Raw genomic sequence first — 19,334 nt, 5'->3', positions numbered from 1 at the left:
ATGTCGAGACTCTAGAAAGGGTACAGAGAAGAGCAACAAAGATAATTGGGGGACTGGAGGCTAAAACATATAAGGAACGGTTGCTGGAATTGGGTATGTGTAGTTTAATGAAGAGAAGGGTGAGGTGACATGATAGCAGTGTTCCAATATCTCGGGCTGCCACAAAGAAGAGGGAGCCAAGCTATTCTCCAAAGCACCTGAAAGCAGGACAAGAAGCAACAGATGGAAACTAACCAAAGAGAGAAGCAATCTAGAACTAAGAAGAAACTTCCTGACAGTTAGAACAACTAACCAGTGGAACAACCTGCCTCCAGAAGTAGTGAATGCTCCAACACTGGAAGTTCTTAAGAAGAGGCAGGGTTTCCTGCCTGAGCAGGGGGTTGGACTAGATGACCTCCCAGGTCCCTTCCAACTTATTATTATTATTATTATTATTATTATTATTATTATTATTATTATTATTATTATTATTATTATTATTATTAAAGCACTACAAACTAATGCCATGAAAGTGAAGATACAAAAATCTACTGACAATCCAAATTGCCGACTCTGCAATGACAAAGTTGAAACTGTTTCACATTTAATATGTGAGTGCAGCAAAATCATGCAAACTGATTACAAAGCTAGACATGACCGAGTTGCTAAACTAATCCACTGGGCATTGTGTAAAAAATATGACTTGCCTGTGTCTGAAAAGTCGTGGGAACATAGGGTGGAAAAAGTTGTTGAGAATGAGAGGGTGAAGATCTTGTGGGACTTTCGAATACAGACAGATCGCCATTTGGAACACAACATGCCAGATATCGCAGTCGTAGAGAACCGAAGCGTACAGTTGATTGATACTGCTGTACCAGGAGATGCCAGAGGCGAAGAAAAAGAACTGAAAAAAATTACGAAATACTGCGCCCTGGCCATCGAAACTGCGCGATTATGGATGAAACGTGTAACAGTGATTCCTATTGTCATCGGGGCACTGGGAACTATGTCTACAAACTTTGCAAAATACATCAAGAAATTGCAGCTTCCTGCAATAACTCCAGCAAAGCTACAAAAAACTGTGCTAAAACTGGGCATTAATTTAATTCTATTTTAACTTTTGTATTTTTGTATTTTTATTATATGCCCTGTTCACCGCCCTGAGTCCTTCGGGAGAAGGGCGGTATAAAAATTTAATAAAACTTAAACTTAAGCTTACTTGGAACATCTTACATTTTAAGGAGATACCTGGTTGATACCTAGGATGCTGGCAGCAACCCGTGTAAACCATTAGTGCCAGTCAATTTGAGTGTTCAGCTGACTGAGTTTCATGTTTTATGAATAAAAGTTTAATAATGATAATAATAATAATAATAATAATAATAATAATAATAATAATAATAATAATAATAATAATAATAATGCATTTTCTTCCATAATGCATTATAACAAACATTCCCAGAATGTATATGAGGAAATTGATCCATAGACTTATGTGAACACAGGCCCATGGCCAGGTTTTTTTCCAACAATTGAAGAGCCCCTCGATTGACAAAAAGATACCAAAATACCAAAGTCTCTCTTAGGATCACCAAGAGAAAGAGAACTTTTTAAAAAACATCTCTATTTTTTTAACAAAAGAAAATATTATGAATTCTAAAGAGCTTCCCCTTACTCAGATCCACCCATCAGATATCTTGGACTGCAACCACTGTTAGCCTAGGTCAGGCTTGCAGTAGTGATGGCTCTGCCCACTGCCAAAGATACCAGGTGCTGATTCCAGCCCAGTTGCTGTGGGTTGGACAACTTGTCTATCAAGATGTTTGAAGTAACTGCCTAATGCCCTTCATCCAATAAATCTGGAAGACTAACCATGAACAACAGTTTACTGCATTGTATTTATATAGGAAACAACAAGCTTGAACACAGATTGTAGCATTTATATAGTCTATAATCTTCAGTTGGGCAAAACAATGCGTCACTTAAAGAATGCGTCCAAAGTCCGGGACCTCTTACTCCTCTGGGATTCAAATTGACAAAGTTGCAGCTGCCAAGCTGACATGGACAGTTGTGGTTACATGATCGTCATTTCCAATGTTCCCTGTCAGTTTTCCACAAGGAAAGTCAATGGGGAAGTTTGCAAGAAGTTGGAAGTCGCTCCTGCACCCACTGCTTTTTTGTCCGTCTCTGGTTCTGTTCTGTTCTGCAGTTCAAGGTGCAGGAAACATCTCTGAAACAATTACTCAGTGGGTCATCGGTCATCTAGTTAACAATAAAATGAAGGAGCCAAGTAAAAACCAGAGCAGATTTGGATCTTTCTCAAGGTGCCTAGGAGGACAAAAATGATTTAAAATTGATAGTCTTACAATTAGTCCTCGGTTTACAACAGTTTGTTTAGTGATGGTTCAAAGTTCCAACAACACTGAAAAAAGTGACATGACTGTTTTTCACAATTACACAAATGCTATGTTGTAGCATCCCCATAGTCACGTGATCAGATGCTTGTCAGCTGACTCATAACAGTTGCAGTGTCCTGGAGTCATGTGATCACCTTTTGCGACCTTCTGACATGCAAAGTCAATGGGGAAACCAGATTTGCTTAACAGTTGTGTTACTAGCTTAACTGCAGCGATTCACTTAACAACTGTGGCAAAAAAGTTCGTAGAATGGGGCAAAACTCACTTAACTGTCTCAGTTAGCAACAGAAATGTTGGGCGCTCTTGTGGTCGTAAGCCAGGGACTACCTGTCCTTTTTTTATGGGGGTACTGTTCTACCCATCCCCAAACACCTCTTCTTATTTTTTTTTCTTATTGCTGATTTCCATATTTTATTTTTGTTAGGGAAAAATAAGGAAGAAGGGCTCAATAGTAGATTTCAAAACATACAAAGTCTGGAAGGCACGTCTTTATGAATTTTGGTCCCAAGCCAGTCACATTCACTTGAAGTGGGAATGGGCAAAGGGGATGATCAAGCCCGTAGATCCAGCTGCTCTGAGATTTGGAAATGGGGTGAGAGAGGGGTGCCAGCTGCTGTGCTACGGATGAGGAGTCAGGCAGCATTAGACTGAAATTTTCCTTCATCTCACCCAATGCTTCTTCAGCAGGAGGGCTGACACGGGGGAGGGAACATTTATACAAAAAAAAAATAACAGCCTCAGATCTCTCTGGATTGGATGAAAAATCAGTCTCAAAAAAAGAGCTATGCATTTTTGACTCTGGAAAGCTAGTGTGACACACAGCACCGAACGCTCTGTTTCCTTGAAGAAACCTCCCCTTGAGAGTTGCGAAGCTCTGGCAGAATTTTATATCTCCCTACAGAGTCTGGCAAGTGGTAAACAATGCCTCCATGTTATCGCTGTGTATAGTCCAGCTGGGATCTGCCCACGATGCAGAATGGAAAGGTGGGAGGGGGGGGAAGGGAGAGGGAGAGGAGAGAGCAACAAGAATATTCATGTATCCTCCTGCAGAAGGCAATTTATATTTTTAGCTGGGCTCTTTCTCTCTCTCTTTCTCTTTAGTAGATTTCCTAATGAAAGTTCAGTTTCTCAGTTTCCATAGAAACACTTCTTGTTAAGGTGCATGAATAATTTCATAAAATCAGCAGAGATTGAGGAACATTAGAAACATTAGAACATTAGAAACTTGTTTGTGTGTGTGTGTGTCTGTGTGTGTGTGTGTACACCACCCTATGCCATTTCAAGTGAAAGTAAAACTGCTATTCCCTTTTGTTTTGATAAATGAAGTATTTCCCTTAAATCAATATAGAAATCAAAATTGAATACCCTGGGGCTTTTAATTTTTTTTTCTTTCCACCTTTTTTCACTCAATTATATCTCAGGGTAGGAAAGAATTTCCCATTATTGATAAATGCATAAGAATCTTGTTGGGCAGATGAGACAAAAAGGCCTATCTAATTCAGCATTCTGACCTCAGAAATATCCCATAATAAGGACAAGCACCTTTTTCCACTGCTGCACATGAACACCTGGCATGCAGAGATATGTTGCCTCTAAGCTTGAAGCGTCTGTTTAAATATGAAGAACACCCTCCTCTACCTAATTCTTTAATGCTCCCTCAACCAACAGTGACCAGAAATATCATAAACAAATTAGGTCTCTGTATGAAAAAAGTATATTTTTTAATCCAGATAATGATATTTTCTGCTTGTTAGTCACATGCAAGGCTGGTTCTAGGCAACCTAGGCAGTGTTCTAGGTGCCAAATTTTAGGAGGGACTAAAATTGAAAAAGTTTCCATGATACTCAGTATGCATATAAAATCTGATAATTTTTGCTTGTTGCTTTAGAATTTTTACACTTTTCAAAAACACCCACAAGGTAACTCGAGTGGTAGTGAACAATCACTAACCAGACACTACAAGTCATGAAAAAAAATCATGTTTACATCTATGGACTTCAGGAAGCTGATAATATTATTGAAGCAAGATAAAGGTCTCATAGGAAGATCCTAAGTGACTGGGTTGTGTGACTATTTGTTTATCAAAGTTATACTTGGAAAAGTGAAAACAGCACACTTTGTATGCCAGAACACCCGCTTGGGGGTTAAATATAATTTTGCAGAATTGTTGCCAACAATGGGTGCTGATGTAATTAAAATTACTGTGATTCACTGTAAATAGGTTTAAAATATCTGAGGGGAAAAAATTGTCCAAAGCTGAAAATAATAAGCATAAACTTCAAAGACTCAAAGAAAATAAAAGAAACAAGACTGTCTTTCTGAAATTCTTAACAAAATTGGAAGATGAGCCGAAGCATACAGAGTGCCAGAATATGACTGTGCCCAAGATGCCAAAATGTCAAAAACTGGCCCTGGGCACATGGAGTTGTCCTGGCAACAATTTGTCACAGATGACCCCAAATTCCATGTTGTCCACTTTTCAGTAATATACAAAATGGCTGCCCTAGTTTTAAATGAAGGCTTGACGGCTTCAGCATTAGAAAAAATTCGTTCTCATTTTGTTTGATCTAATTAAATGCTCTGGAAAACTCACAGTCTTGTATATGAATTTGCAATCTATTTTCCTGCATGCCTTTTTGAACCACTACCCTACAGAATGGTGCAATGGATCTACATGCTAACAAATGCCAGCTGCTTTATTTATTTATTTATTTTAAATTATTTATTCGCTAAATTTATTTGCCATTTATCTCACCGTGGGGCTACCCTACGCGGCTTATAATAATAAAAAGGAAGAAAATGAGAGGAGTGTAAAGAGAACCGAAATAAATTTAATTAATTTTAATTTAATTTAATTTTATTGAATTTATATACCGCCCTTTCCCGAAGGACTCAGGGCGGTTTACAGGGTATAATTTTTAAAACATTAATACAAAAATTAAGACCAATTTAAAAAAGATTAAACTATGTCCCTGCAACATGTAAAACCCCAGTTAAAAAAGTAATAGAACAATAAAATAAACAATGACAAAGGAACACAGTGAGAATAACATATCAATGTGATAACCAAAAGGATGGAAGGGTGGAGAGCAGAGAGCAAGGGGTGTGGTGTGGAAGTGGAGTCTGCCATCAATCCAGCAGCCACCTCCTGTGTGGAACTCTTCCATTTGATCTCCAGGCCAACCTGTTTTACTTTGTTCCTCTCTGAAAATGATCATTTGCACCACTTTGATAATATTTGTAGTTTCTTATTTAAGTGAGCATTTCGTGCTATTTCAAAGGCACGGTAAGATACTGAACCCCTTCATGGATTACTGCCTTGTCGTGGCGAAGGGGCTTGCGTAATTCAATGAAGCTATGAGCTATGCCGTGCAGGGCCACCCAAGACGGACAGGTCATAGCTGAGAGTTCTGACAAAACGTGATCCACTGGAGAAGGAAATGGCAACCCACTCCAGTATCTTTGCCATGAAAACCCTATGGACAGTACCAAAAGGCAAAACGATATGACGCTGGAAGATGAGCCCCTCAGGTCGGAAGGCGTCCAATATGCTACTGGGGAAGAGCAGAGGGCTAGTACTAGTAGCGCCAGAAAGAATGAAGCGACTGGGCCAAAGCCGAAAGGACGCTCAGCTGTGGATGTTGCTGGTGGTGAAAGGAAAGTCCGATGCTGTAAAGATTTTTTCTCCATAGGAACCTGGAATGTAAGATCCATGAATCAAGGAAAGCTGGACGTGGTCAAACAAGAGATGACAAGACTGAACATTGACATCTTAGGTATCAGCGAACTAAAATGAACAGGAATGGGTGAATTTAATTCAGATGACCATCAGGTATACTACTGCGGACAAGAATCCCTCAGAAGAAATGGAGTAGCCTTCATAGTCAATAAAAGAGTAGGAAAAGCAATACTGGGATACAATCCTCAAAATGACAGAATGATCTCAGTTCGAATCCAAGGCAAACCATTCAATATCACAGTAGTCCAAGTCTATGCCCCAACCACCAGTGCTGAAGAGGATGAAATTGACCGGTTCTACGAAGCCCTACAGCACCTTATAGAACTAACACCAAAAAACGATGTCCTTATCATCATGGGGGATTGGAATGCTAAAGTAGGAAGCCAAAAGATAACTGGAATAACAGGCAAGTTTGGCCTTGGAGTACAAAATGAAGCAGGGCGCAGGCTGATAGAATTTTGTCAAGAGAATACGATGGTCATAGCAAACACTCTTTTCCAACAACCCAAGAGACGGCTCTACACATGGACATCACCAGACGGTCAACACAGAAATCAGATTGACTATATGCTCTGCAGCCAAAGATGGAGAAGCTCTATACAGTCAGTAAAAACAAGACCAGGAGCTGACTGTGGCTCAGACCATGAGCTTCTCCTTGCAAAGTTTAGGCTTAAACTGAAGAAAGTAGGGAAAAGCACTAGGCCACTCAGGTATGAATTAAATCATATCCCTGTTGAATATACAGTAGAGGTGACAAATAGATTTAAGGAATTAGATCTGATAGACAGAGTGCCTGAAGAACGATGGACAGAGGTTCGCGACATTGTACAAGAGGTAGCAACCAAAACCATCCCAAAGAAAAAGAAATGCAAGAAAGCAAAATGGCTGTCTGAGGAAGCTTTGCAAATAGCTGAGGAAAGGAGGGAAGCGAAAGGCAAGGGAGAAAAACATAGATACGCCCAATTGAATGCAGAATTCCAGAGAATAGCTAGAAGAGATAAGAATGCCTTCTTAAATGAACAGTGCAAAGAAATAGAAGAAAACAATAGAATAGGGAGGACCAGAGATCTTTTCAAGAAAATTGGAGAGATGAAGGGAACGTTTAATGCAAAAATGGGCATGATAAAGGACCAAAATGGCAGGGACCTAACAGAGGCAGAAGAGATAAGGAGGGGTGGCAAAATTACACAGAAGAACTATACAAGAATGAGCTTAACGTCCCTGATAATCACAATGAGGTGGTCACTGACCTCGAGCCAGACATCCTAGAATGTGAAGTGAAGTGGGCCTTAGAAAAGCTGAGCAACAACAAAGCTAGTGGAAGTGACAGTATTCCAGCTGAGCTATTCAAAATCTTAAAAGACAATGCAGTAAAAAATTTGCCAGCAAATTTGGAAAACTCAACAGTGGCCACAGGATTGGAAAAGATCAGTTTACATTCCAATTCCAAAGAAAGGCAGTGCCAAAGAATGTTCAAACTATCGCACCATTGCACTCATTTCTCATGCTACCCCTAGAGGCTTGTGGAGCGCGGATCCAGCCGCCGGCGACAGAGGCCTGCCTGCTTCTTTCCGCCGCGGAACGAAGCAGCCTGCCTGCTTCTTTCCGCCGCGGAACGAAGCAGCCTGCCTGCTTCTTTCCGCCGCGGAACGAAGCAGCCTGCCTGCTTCTTTCCGCCGTGGAACGAAGCAGCCTGCCTCCTTCTTTCCGCCGCGGAACGAAGCAGCCTGCCTGCTTCTTTCCGCCGCGGAACGAAGCAGCCTGCCTGCTTCTTTCCGCCACGGAACGAAGCAGCCTGCCTCCTTCTTTCCGCCGCGGAACGAAGCAGCCTGCCTGCTTCTTTCCGCCGCGGAACGAAGCAGCCTGCCTGCTTCTTTCCGCCGCGGAACGAAGCAGCCTGCCTCCCCAAACCTCCCCAAACCTCCCCAAAAGAAGCAGGCAGGCAAGGCACGGAGATCCGGAGACCTGCCGACGTTTGGGGAGGTTTGGGGAGGTGCCCAAACCTCCCCAATCATCAGCAGGTCTCCGGATCTCCGTGCCTTGCCTGCCTGCTTCTTTCCACAGCGGAAAGAAGCAGGCAGGCAAGCCACGGAGATCCGGAGACCTGCCGACGTTTGGGGAGGTTTGGGGAGGTGCCCAAACCTCCCCAAACGTCAGCAGGTCTCCGGATCTCCGTGACCTGCCTGCCTGCTTCTTTCCGCAGCGGAAAGAAGCAGGCAGGCAAGGCACGGAGATCCGGAGACCTGCTGACGTTTGGGGAGGTTTGGGGAGGTGCGCGCGCACCTCCCCAAATCTCCCCAAACTTCGGCAGGTCTCCGGACAGCGGCAGCTTGGGAGAGGTGCGCGCGATCCTGGAAGCACCGAAGCCTCGGCCGCGCGCAAGTCCTCGGTAAGCTCCGGGCGGTCACTTGCTTCACGTCTCCTGAGGGAAGGGGGGGCGACTGGAGCGGGCGTGTTTCCTCACCTGCTGGGCGCCGCAATTTGCCCGGGGAATGCGCGGGCCCCGAATGGCAGCGTGGAGCGAGGAAGCAGACAGCCAGGGCTTCCCCGAGAGCCGCGGCCACACAGGGTATTCCTGTGTATTCAGGCTTGCAAAATGGCGGATCGAGCCTCTGCTGGCGGCGGAGGCTTGCAGAACGGCGGATCGGCTTATACTCGAGTCACGAACTTTTTCCAGTTTTTGGGGGTGAAAATGGGGGTCTCGGCTTATACTCGAGTCGGCTTATACTCAAGTATATACGGTATGTCTTTTCCTGGTGAAACCGGGGTTTTGAAGTGTTGTCTTTTAACTCCACAGGTAAAGCTATGGCCATGAAAAAAATCATTATTGTAACATGACTACTGTTGGCAAATTTCAATTCTTGAATTCCACCTCTGCTGTCAGATTATAAGGAACCTATATTTCACAAACTTTCCAATACTGAAGAATATCAAAAATGTGACTTGCATGTTCCTGTGAAATTCAAAGCTTGACAGCAATGTCCCTTTGAGGGATCTGCTGATTGTCCTTAATGAGTTCATCCATCTTTCTTATGTGAAACTTGTCAGTTGCCATGACAGATTGGGCCACTTTGTGCTTAATTATACTAGTCAGCACCTCATAGTTCACCATCTTTACATTTTTTTGACCAAGCAAAGAACATAGCATTTTCATCAACATCTTCATCCACTATAAAACATACATTCACCATCGTCACCATAAAAATATCCATTTAACAGTAAATTTCAATCCCAGGAACTTCAGTCAAAAATTCAGTCATGGAATTTTGCTTAAATAGCATTGATGAGTATTCACAGCAAGCTTCTATTGCAATGACAATAGCATCACAACTTTTCTTCATAAGACCTTCTCACCAAAATGTAAAAGGACAAAGGCTAAAGAAGACATCAGACCTTCTAGCATATCAATACTGCCAACTGTTGGCAAATTATAACATTAGAGACATTACTTTTTGTTCAACCCTTATATAAAACGCCATAGATGTGGTCCTACAAATGAAAGATACCGTGATGACCATCTCTTTAAATTGTGAGGAGTGTTATAATCCACTGATTTTCCTATCAGTAATTCTAATTCTGGAAAGCCTTTGGGTAAGATCCTTTCTGCAACCATTTCTCCCAGTCCTTAAGGCCCCTATCAAACTTGCTGTTGTTTTCACTGTTTTGCTGTCTTCTTCTGGACCCAAACATATGTCCAGCAAAAGAGGGCAAGAACAACATAGGCTACTACAGTATTCCTCTTCATTGTGCTAATCATTGTGCTATCTTTATTTTTCTCAAGGAGGTCTGAGCATCAGAAGCTTCAGGGTTTGGCAATAGCTACAGTATTTAATCTGGGTTTTGGGATATTTCCATATTTACCCTTAACCCACATACATATGTGAATCAACATTTTTCCAACACTTGGGAGAAATACATCTCCCTCGTTATATCTGTTAATTATACTCTTGTGTCCTAAAGGCAGAGCAGAGACACTCTCCAGTAGAAACATTTATTTTTGATCTCTTCTTGGGAATGCTATGGATCAGAGTAGAAGAAGATCTAGGCTTCTGCCTAGACTGAACAGAAAAATGTAAAAGAAGCAAAAGGAAAGAAGGAAGTTAAATGTTTTACTAACCGGTTTAGACCTAGTGAAACCCAGATTTTTCCCCCCACTGCTTATTCTGAGAATCTAAGAAAACTTTATAACACAAAAGCTATGGATGAAAACCTGACATTCACACTGTCTTTCACCAAGTTAACAAACTGGCTGTTAATGTCTTTCACCTAAAATACGATCAAACATTTACTGGTATAAAAGGCAGGCCTTTAAACATCCTTTCAAAAAGTGGGAGGCCCTAATGTCCTTGTAGGGGCCTCAAATAAACTCAAGAATAGGAACTTAGAGCAAGTCAGGCAGGGGTAGAAGAGAAAAATAAATTGGATATATATTCTTTTTTCTATTCTTTCTTCCAAATTTCCTCAAAGCATAACAGCAGGCTGCATGGAACACTTTGCAGGCGGTACTGCTTTCACTGAGACCTAAATGGAAATGAAAAAGCAAGCAGCAGATGCTTTGTCCCAGTATTTTAAATACACCAGGCCCAGTGTTTTCTTGATTTTTTTTTCCAGGTCAAGGCTGAAACTCCAGCAGACACTTTCCAAGAGAAGAGCACGATACCGTAACCCATCCACATTAAATACTGTAACAAAGGCCCAAATAACTGTCTCCTCTGCAGATCCCATTCTACAAGTTATGATTTTTTTTTTTGGATAAGCTGTACTCATTCAGTTTGACCAGCAGATTTCCACAAGATGCCTTAGTTTTGGGAAATGAATTTCTCAAGAAAGTTGGCTGGTAGACAACCATAGAAATATATTCAGCACTACTGATTTCTTGGCAAAGTTTTGCAGAAGTGGTTTGACATTGTGTCCTTCCTAGGGCTGAGAGAAAGCGACTGGCCTCATGCCCAAACAAGGCTAGAATAGTGCAAATAATGGCCAATTACTAAAGACAGATTTAATAGAAGAAGGTACTGCCTCCTGGTGGTTGGTGTAGCTACTAGTGCTCCAGTCCAGAGTATTCCCTGTCCATTGTGGGGCTTAAATGTGTAGGATGCTGGAGCTTTGATTTTCTTTGGTACTTTTAATTTTCAGTGTGTCAACATTTTTATCATCACCATCACTATCACCACCATTATACATACCAAAGTTGTGATAAACTGGAGGGAGACTTGTTATCACACTGTTTATCTCTGCAGCACACTAGGATGTTAGATTTCTCTCTCCCCTCCCTCCCTCCCTCCCTCCCTCCCTCTCTCTCACAGACCACTCATAGCCTCACAGCTTTATATTGTACAGAAGTGGCTAGTCATGATGGTTTAGATTCTGTTGTTATTCATTATGTCACCTGGGAAAAATAAGGCTAACCACATGAGGTAAGGAAACATATTTTCTTGCAACTTTCTAGTCTTACTTCTTTCATATATTATTAATAACTGCCAAATAATTTACAGTCAGACAGATCCTTAGCACTAACCTTACTACTGTAGCTAGTATTAGAAAATGCAGAAAGATGTAAGCAAGAATGTATTAGCCTCCAGGCCTATTTCTCCAAACTCTAGGAGCAGATTGTTAACCTTCTCTAACCTGAAATGTTCCATAAATCATAACCTTGAATGAATCACAAGATATTACTGTGTTATAAATGGCTTTATTATATTTTCTATTACTTAGTTAAAAGAAAAAGAATGAGAGTTGGGAGAGTATAATCTCAGAACTAAGAGAATTTAAATTTCCTTGTAAATATTGCAGATAATTGTTTGGATGAATACAAAACAGCCTAAAGCATCTTGATGTTAGAGAGCTGTAGTATAAATTTATTTATCTATTTATGGTAGAGTATACAGGTATGTATTTCCCCTGTATGTGTTCACTGAATGTATTTTGGTGGTTTACAACAAGGAATCAAGACAATACCTGTGTACAGTTATCTTCAAAAGTACAAATGATGAATGTCATAGCACATACATATTCATCTCTCCAAGACTGCAATATCAAGCAAATATCTGGATCAGTGACCACTGCTGGCCAAATACCATCACTGATCAAATGACAGCACTGATCAAATGTCACATATAGAGCTACAATTTGCAGCATTTCAGGAACTAAATAGTAAAATAGAATTACATCCTTAAGTGTCATTTGTTGTCTGTAGAAAATCAAGAAGTGTTCAAACATAGACATCTGAGTACAGCTAAAATGATGCTGTGGAGGCAAAGGCTACAATAATTCAGTTAAACATTCACAGAATATGTGATTATTTTATGTAAATAGCATTAATGTCTAACATAATGGAGCAATTTTATTCAATCCTCTTGGCATAATACAAGATGTACAAAATATGGGCTTATATTTTGAAAAAAACAAGCAGTTCAATTAAGGGCAGGCAATTTAAGGCCATGTACAGATTAAAGCAATTTGCCTTAATTCCAGGAAAGAATATTTATTCATTTAGCTTAGTACTCACTATGCTAAACATAGGTGGTTCTACAAAATCCCAGAAACATTTCCCATCACCCACCTCCCTATCACACCACTTTATTTAATTCTTCCACCTGGAGTTTCAAAAACTGAATCTGAGAGATCTGTCTGCAAAGATTATTTTCTATCATTCAGCTATAGTCTAAAATAGCAGTGCTTTTTACCACCTACATTTTTCAGACTTGGAAAGTTTAAGATGTATGGAGTTTAATTCCCAGGATAATCCAGCCAAGATGTAGACAATAAACACTGGGGCCCTGATAAAAATCACATTCATCCACCAGCCACTCCACCCTATGCCATCTCTATCAACATTCTGGCCACAGTGCCTGTTTTGTTAAAAAAAATATTATTATTAGATGTATACCCTATATTTCATTTGGGAGCTCAAAGTAGGGTTTTCTTTCTAAGAACATCCAGTTTTGGTCACCACGATGTAAAAAAGATGTTGAGACTCTAGAAAGAGTACAGAGAAGAAGAGCAACAAAGATGATTGGGGGACTGGAGACTAAAACATATAGGGAACGGGTGCTGGAATTGGGTATGTCTAGTTTAATGAAGAGAAGGACAGGGGGGACATGATAGCAGTGTTCCAATATCTCAGGGGCTGCCACAAAAAAGAAGGAATCAAGCTATTCTCCAAAGTGCCCAAAGGCAGGACAAGAAGCAATGGATGGAAACTACTCAAGGAGAGAAGCAGCCTAGAACTAAGGAGAAACTTCCTGACAGTTAGAACAATTAACCAGTGGAACAACCTGCCTCCAGAAGCTGTGAATGCTCCAACACTGGAAGTTTTTAAGAAGAGACTGGACAGCCATTTTTCCGAAATGGTATAGGGTTTCCTGCCTGAGCAGGAGGTTGGACTAGATGACCTCTATGGTCCCTTCCATGATCATCATCATCATCATCATCATCGTCACCGTTATTGTTGTTGTTATTATTTAGGGCCTTGCTGAATAAGTCCTATATAATCTATAACTTGTTCTCCCAGTGACCAACCAACTGCATGAAGAAGCCCACTAGTCTCCTTAAAGAAGGTCTTCAGAGACAGTCATACCTTTATCAAGGGTAATAGCCATTAATCTCCATGATCTCCATGAAGTGATCCAACCAGCACCACATCTCATGGTAGCAAATGCCAAAGTTTAATTATGCATTGTATAGCTAAATGTCTGCTGTTCTCACCACAGTTCTGCAAGATAAGTTAGAATAAGATAGGAGGGACTGGCCCAAAATACTAAGCGAGCTTCCAAGACTGAGGATGGATTTGAACCTTAGACTCCCCAATGATGTTCAGTCCTTAAACCACTGCACCATATGCTTGCCAATGATTTTGTATACAAACATTCACTGCCCCTGTCCCCATTGCCCTGAGGAAAGTTTACACAAACAAAAACTGTATACCTGCAACCAAAAGTGACAAAGTCTAAGAAAAGCCTTTCCAATAACTTCTGCCAAATATTAAAATAGGTGCTATAATTTTCATGGTGTATGAATATACAATTTACACAGATCCTTTACCTATAGTATAATGGCTTTATCCCTTAAGTGGTATCTAAGAAAAAGCTACTTCTGGCACAGATTTTAAACAAAATCTGTTTAAATAATATTGTGTCAACACTGGAGTTTTTCTTTTCCTTCATACACCCAAACAGGGCAATTTGAATGCAGCAGGCAAATGATCTACTAGCCCTGAAGGAGTGGCCTTCTCTTTCCTTGACCTACTTCATTCCTTTACAGTTGGATTGTATTCAAAATCTGATTGAAAGACTGAAGTTTCTCAAGGAGTTTTTAAAAATATATAATAAATGCTATTTTGGGAAATTAGAAACATTCTTGGAATTCTGATTCTGGCCTTTGCGAGTTAACTAAGGAGAAACATTGCAGCTCATTTGCCATATAGGATATCCACTTGCATGTAGGTGATACCACTTGCGATCTAGAATAGTAGCCATGTATACATTCACTTTCGAACTGCATAGGGACCGCTCCGGTGGGAAGGTAACAGCGTTCCGTGCGCCTTTGGCGTCTAGTCATGCCGGCCACATGACCACGGAGATGTCCTCGGACAAGCGCTGGCTCTTCGGCTTTGAAACAGAGATGAGCACCGGCCCCTAGAGTTGGAAACGACTAGCACGCATGTGCGGGGGAACCTTTACCTTTACCTTTATACATTCACATTCTGAGATGCAGTTATTGGCTAAGCCGGTTATTTAGTTTATTCTATTCTAGCACCTCTCAGCTTTGCCTATATCCCATCTGGAATTTTGCCCCTAATTTGCATTCAGGCAACAGAGTGAATAATAGTCTTGGGAAAATAAAGGGGAGGAGGAGAAACTTTATGTCCTTCCTCTCCTGTTATATAAAAGGACTTTCTTTGGGTTACTACCTCAGTTGGAATACAGAAGAAATTGTCTAGAAGCTGGCAACTTCCCTTCAGTCAGCCACAACTCTATCAATTTTAAAATGGGAATGTTTTGGGGAATTTCACATATGCTTCTTTTACTTTTTGATAGATGGTGGAATAGAGGTACCCAAACTATAAAGATCCTCTTATGTTTTGGAGAACTAAGTCCCTTTCACCCTAAACCAACGTCACAGCTCAGTATGTTTATGTTTATGTTTTATTTAATTTATATACCGCCCTTCTCCCTGGGGACTCAGGGCGGTTCACAGGGCATATAAATAAAAATACAATACTATACAAAAGTTAAAACAAAGATTAAATCAGTGCCCAATTAAAAACAATAATACAATCTAAAAAGACAATTTAAAACCCAACTCCCCCATCAGGCCAGACCGGCCAATTCAAACAAATGGGTCTTCAGACCACGACGGAAAGTTCGGAGGTCCGATGCCGTCCGGAGCTCCACCGGCAGTTGGTTCCACAAAGCCGGGGCACCCACAGAGAAGGCTCTCCCCCTGGGGGCCGCCAGTCGGCATTCCCTGACCGGAGGCACCCTGAGGAGGCCCTCTCTGTGGGAACGCACAGGGCGGAGGGGAGTTGAAGCCGGCAGCAGGTGGTCCCCGAGGTACCCCGGACCCATGCCATGTAGGGACTTAAAGATCATAACTAAGACCTTGAACCTCACCCGGAAGACAACTGGTAACCAATGCAGCTCGTGGAGCAAAGGTGTAACATGGGAGTACCGGGAAACTCCCAAGACAACTCTCGCGGCCGCATTCTGTACCAGTTGGAGCCTCCGAGTGGTCTTCAAGGGAAGCCCCATGTAGAGAGCATTACAGTAGTCAAGGCGAGAGGTCACGAGCGCATGAGTGACCGTGCACAGGGCATCCCGGTCCAGATAGGGCCGCAACTGGCGCACCAGGCGAACCTGGGCAAAAGCCCCCCTAGTCACGGCCACTACATGATCTTCTAGGGTAAGCCGTGAATCTAGGAGGACTCCCAAGTTGCGAGCCCTATCCACGGGGGGTAAGAGCTCACCCCCCATAGAAAGAGATGGAACATTTTGAATGTCCCGGGATGCCGGAATGCACAGCCACTCAGTCTTGTCAGGGTTGAGCTGAAGTCTGTTCCTCCCCATCCAGACCCGAACCGCCTCCAGGCAACGGGACATCACAGCGAGGGCATCACTGGGGTGGTTTGGGGTCGAAAAGAAAAGTTGGGTATCATCGGCATATTGATGATACCCAACTCCAAAACCACAAATGATCTCACCCAGCGGTTTCATGTAGATGTTGAACAGGAGAGGCGAGAGAACCGACCCCTGAGGAACTCCACAAGCGAGAGACCTCGGGGTCGATCTCTGCCCCCCTGCCAACACCGACTGCGAACGTCCCAGGAGATAGGAGGAGAACCACCGAAGAACCGTGCCTCCCACTCCCAATCCCCTGAGACGCCGAGTAGGTAATACGATGTGGTTCTCTTTAGGCAGCTAAGCCGATTTTCTAACAACTCAAATGTTAGAGTTCCTGGGCACTGTTAACAAATGGGCAACAGGACTCAGAAGCTTGGCTGGACAACCTGGGTTAGCTCTGTAGGATTACTGGAAGAACAACAACTACTGACCAGACCAAGGTATACTCTGAAAATTGCAGCATTATGGTCTGCTATTATAAATATGAACCAACTGCTAAGCAGCTGTGTGCTTAGCCCCTACCTGTACTCACTGTACACATACGATTGTGTATCATCTGACCCATCTACTGTGATCATTAAGTTCGCAGATGATACTACTGTAGTGGGTCTTATTACAGGTGGAGATGAAACAGCGTACGGGGGGGGAGGTACAAAAACTATCCATATGGTGTCTAGAGAACAACTTGCACCGTCAGCAAGACAAAGGAGATGATGCTTAGACATCCAGAGGAAAAGAGAGGAAACTGCCCCACTTTACATCAGGGGTGGGGTTGTGTGGAAAGAGTTTCCTCCTTTAAATTCTTGGGAGTCTACCTCTGTGAAGATCTTACCTGGAAAGTCAATACAACCCAGGTGGCCAGAAAGGCCTAACAGAGACTCCACTTCCTCAGGGTCTTGCGGAAGAACAGAGTAGAACAACAGCTAATGACCTTCTTTTACCGCTCTACTATAGAGAGTGTTCTCTCACACTGTATTGTGGTTTGATATGCTGGCCTGACAGCTGCGGACAGGAAAATATTACAGAGGGTGGTGAGCACAGCACAAAACATCGTGGGCTGTTCCCTGACACCACTGGATGACATCGACAGGGCTCGCTGCCTTGGAAGAGTGAGGAAAATTCTCAGGGACAACTCACACCCTGGTCGGTACCTCTTTACTCTCCTACCATTGGGTAGGAGATACAGGAGTATAGTCAGCCGCACCAACAGGCTGAAGAACAGCTTCTATCCATGGGCTGTCAGGCTCTTGAATGGGAAATAACTTTATGTATGATTGACTTGCGAGGCCGGTGTGTTGTGCAATTAGCTCACACGGTGTAACAAGATGGTGGGTTTGTTGTCACTGTGAGTTGGGGTGGGGGGGCACGAAGGGAGGCTCAGCCAATCTCAATGTATACATGGTTGTACTTTGACAATAAAGGTTCATTCATTCATTCAGCAAAGTGGGGACAATTAAAGCAAATGTTTGAACATTAGGAAAGAATTTATCCAGACTCAAATATCACTGAACGATTAGCAGATCAAAGAACAGTCATCACCACAAATAAAATGTTCAGCAAAGCAGAACTGGAAAATTCATAAAAATTGTGACAGTGCAAGACCCAAAGAGTAGAAGAAACTCAGGTAACAACTATGGCAAAGATAAAGGAAAAAGCTGATATGAATGATAGAAATAATAACTTAGAAGAAGGGATAACAACAGAACCAGTACAGATCAGCACCAAAACAACTTATGAGGTGACCCTCTGACAAGAAGAGTTACAGAGAAGATTATGGCATATATGCAGAAGTGCAAGTTTTACCTGTGGATGAAAAGAAGTGTGGATTGATGTGGCAATATCAGGAAAAAGTGGAATGGAAGACAAAAATTTGAACAAGGTGACAAAGTATAAAGAACTGAAAAAGGAAGCTGAAAAATATTGGCATAAACTGGACATGGTGGTCCCAGTGATTATCAAAATTTCTTAGATGGCATTTAGAAAGCATGAGCATTGACACAATTTCTATCTGTCAATTGGAATAGGCCACACTGCTTGGATCTTCAATATACTACACCTATACCTTACAACATCCTAGATTCTTCAGAAGACCTTTATGAATATAAAAGTCAATGCTAGCTAAAAAAACTGGCAGCTGTGATTTCATATTGTTGCCTATATAATAATAATAATAATAATAATAATAATAATAATAATAATAATAATAATAATAATAACAACAACAACAACAACAACAACAACAACTGTATGCCACCTGACTCTTGGGCAACATAGCAAACAAAAATTTACTATAAAACCAATTCATGTTAAAAGTTCAGCAGTGCAATGAAGCAAGAATATGCTTGGGAGGGTGTTGAGGCAGCCCTCAAAAGAAGCAAAGAGAAGCTCAATGTTTCTGAATCTTGACATATAGGAGAAGGTAAAGTAAATGGTACAAGTTAAAATTTGCAGTTAATATCAAGGTATGGTCAACTGATTTGCCTTTCTTGAGACCAATGTGAGCACAAGGAAGTTTTCCAACAAGCCTTTGCTCCTTCTTCTGTGGGATAGGAAAAGAGATGGTCTGATTTCATGCTGACTCTTCCTTCCTAGCCATAGCCAATGCCTGATGATGTCTGCCACTGCATATGCCATAGGCCTGTACCAGAAATCCATGGAGCAGTTGAGGCATAGAGGTTTCAGCCTAGGAGCATTATTAGATGGTGCAGAGGCTCAGGGGAGAAACTAGTGCTCAGGAAAGCCTGATGAATGTGTTCTGGGAATAGGCTGTGTCATATGGGATCACATGTAAAGTATTAAGGAAAGCAACCATGCAAACCTGAAAAAAATCAACTCTTTTTTTTCCTCTTCCCCAGAGGTATGACAAAAAATGCTGGAGAAGGCAAAATATCTCAGTATTGAGAGCAAAGCTGACATTACTAATATTGACAGTGATGCTGATTATTCCTGATATATTACCTTGTTAAGGATTGGCAACTTATAGCATGTGGCAAAGCTTCAGGAAATGCAGAACAAAATATCCGTCACTGCCACATTCAGATTTTCAAGAACCCCAAGGTTTACTTCTTAAGCTTTTAT

At 41.8% G+C, this 19,334-nt stretch overlaps 1 protein-coding gene across 2 annotated transcripts in view; it reads right to left on the bottom strand.

The window, feature by feature from the left end:
* Nucleotides 1-19,334, bottom strand: part of TTC7A (tetratricopeptide repeat domain 7A) — a 189,835-nt gene that overhangs the window by 4,916 nt on the left and 165,585 nt on the right. The window contains exon 20 of one of the 2 annotated variants that reach the window (XM_083370778.1): nt 2,220-2,307. The exons of the other annotated variant lie outside the window; for it this stretch is intronic. Within the exon in view, the coding sequence (XP_083226904.1) occupies nt 2,299-2,307 (9 nt within the window). The 3' untranslated portion in view covers nt 2,220-2,298. Of the gene's footprint in view, nt 1-2,219; nt 2,308-19,334 lie in introns of those variants that run through there. 2 annotated transcript variants of the gene reach the window in all.

This window comes from Vipera ursinii (assembly GCF_947247035.1).
Source record: "Vipera ursinii genome assembly, chromosome: 1".
NCBI classification, from domain to species: domain Eukaryota; kingdom Metazoa; phylum Chordata; class Lepidosauria; order Squamata; family Viperidae; genus Vipera; species Vipera ursinii.
The sequence above is the reverse complement of the archived record's forward strand: the minus strand, read 5'-3'. Positions and strand labels throughout refer to the sequence as shown.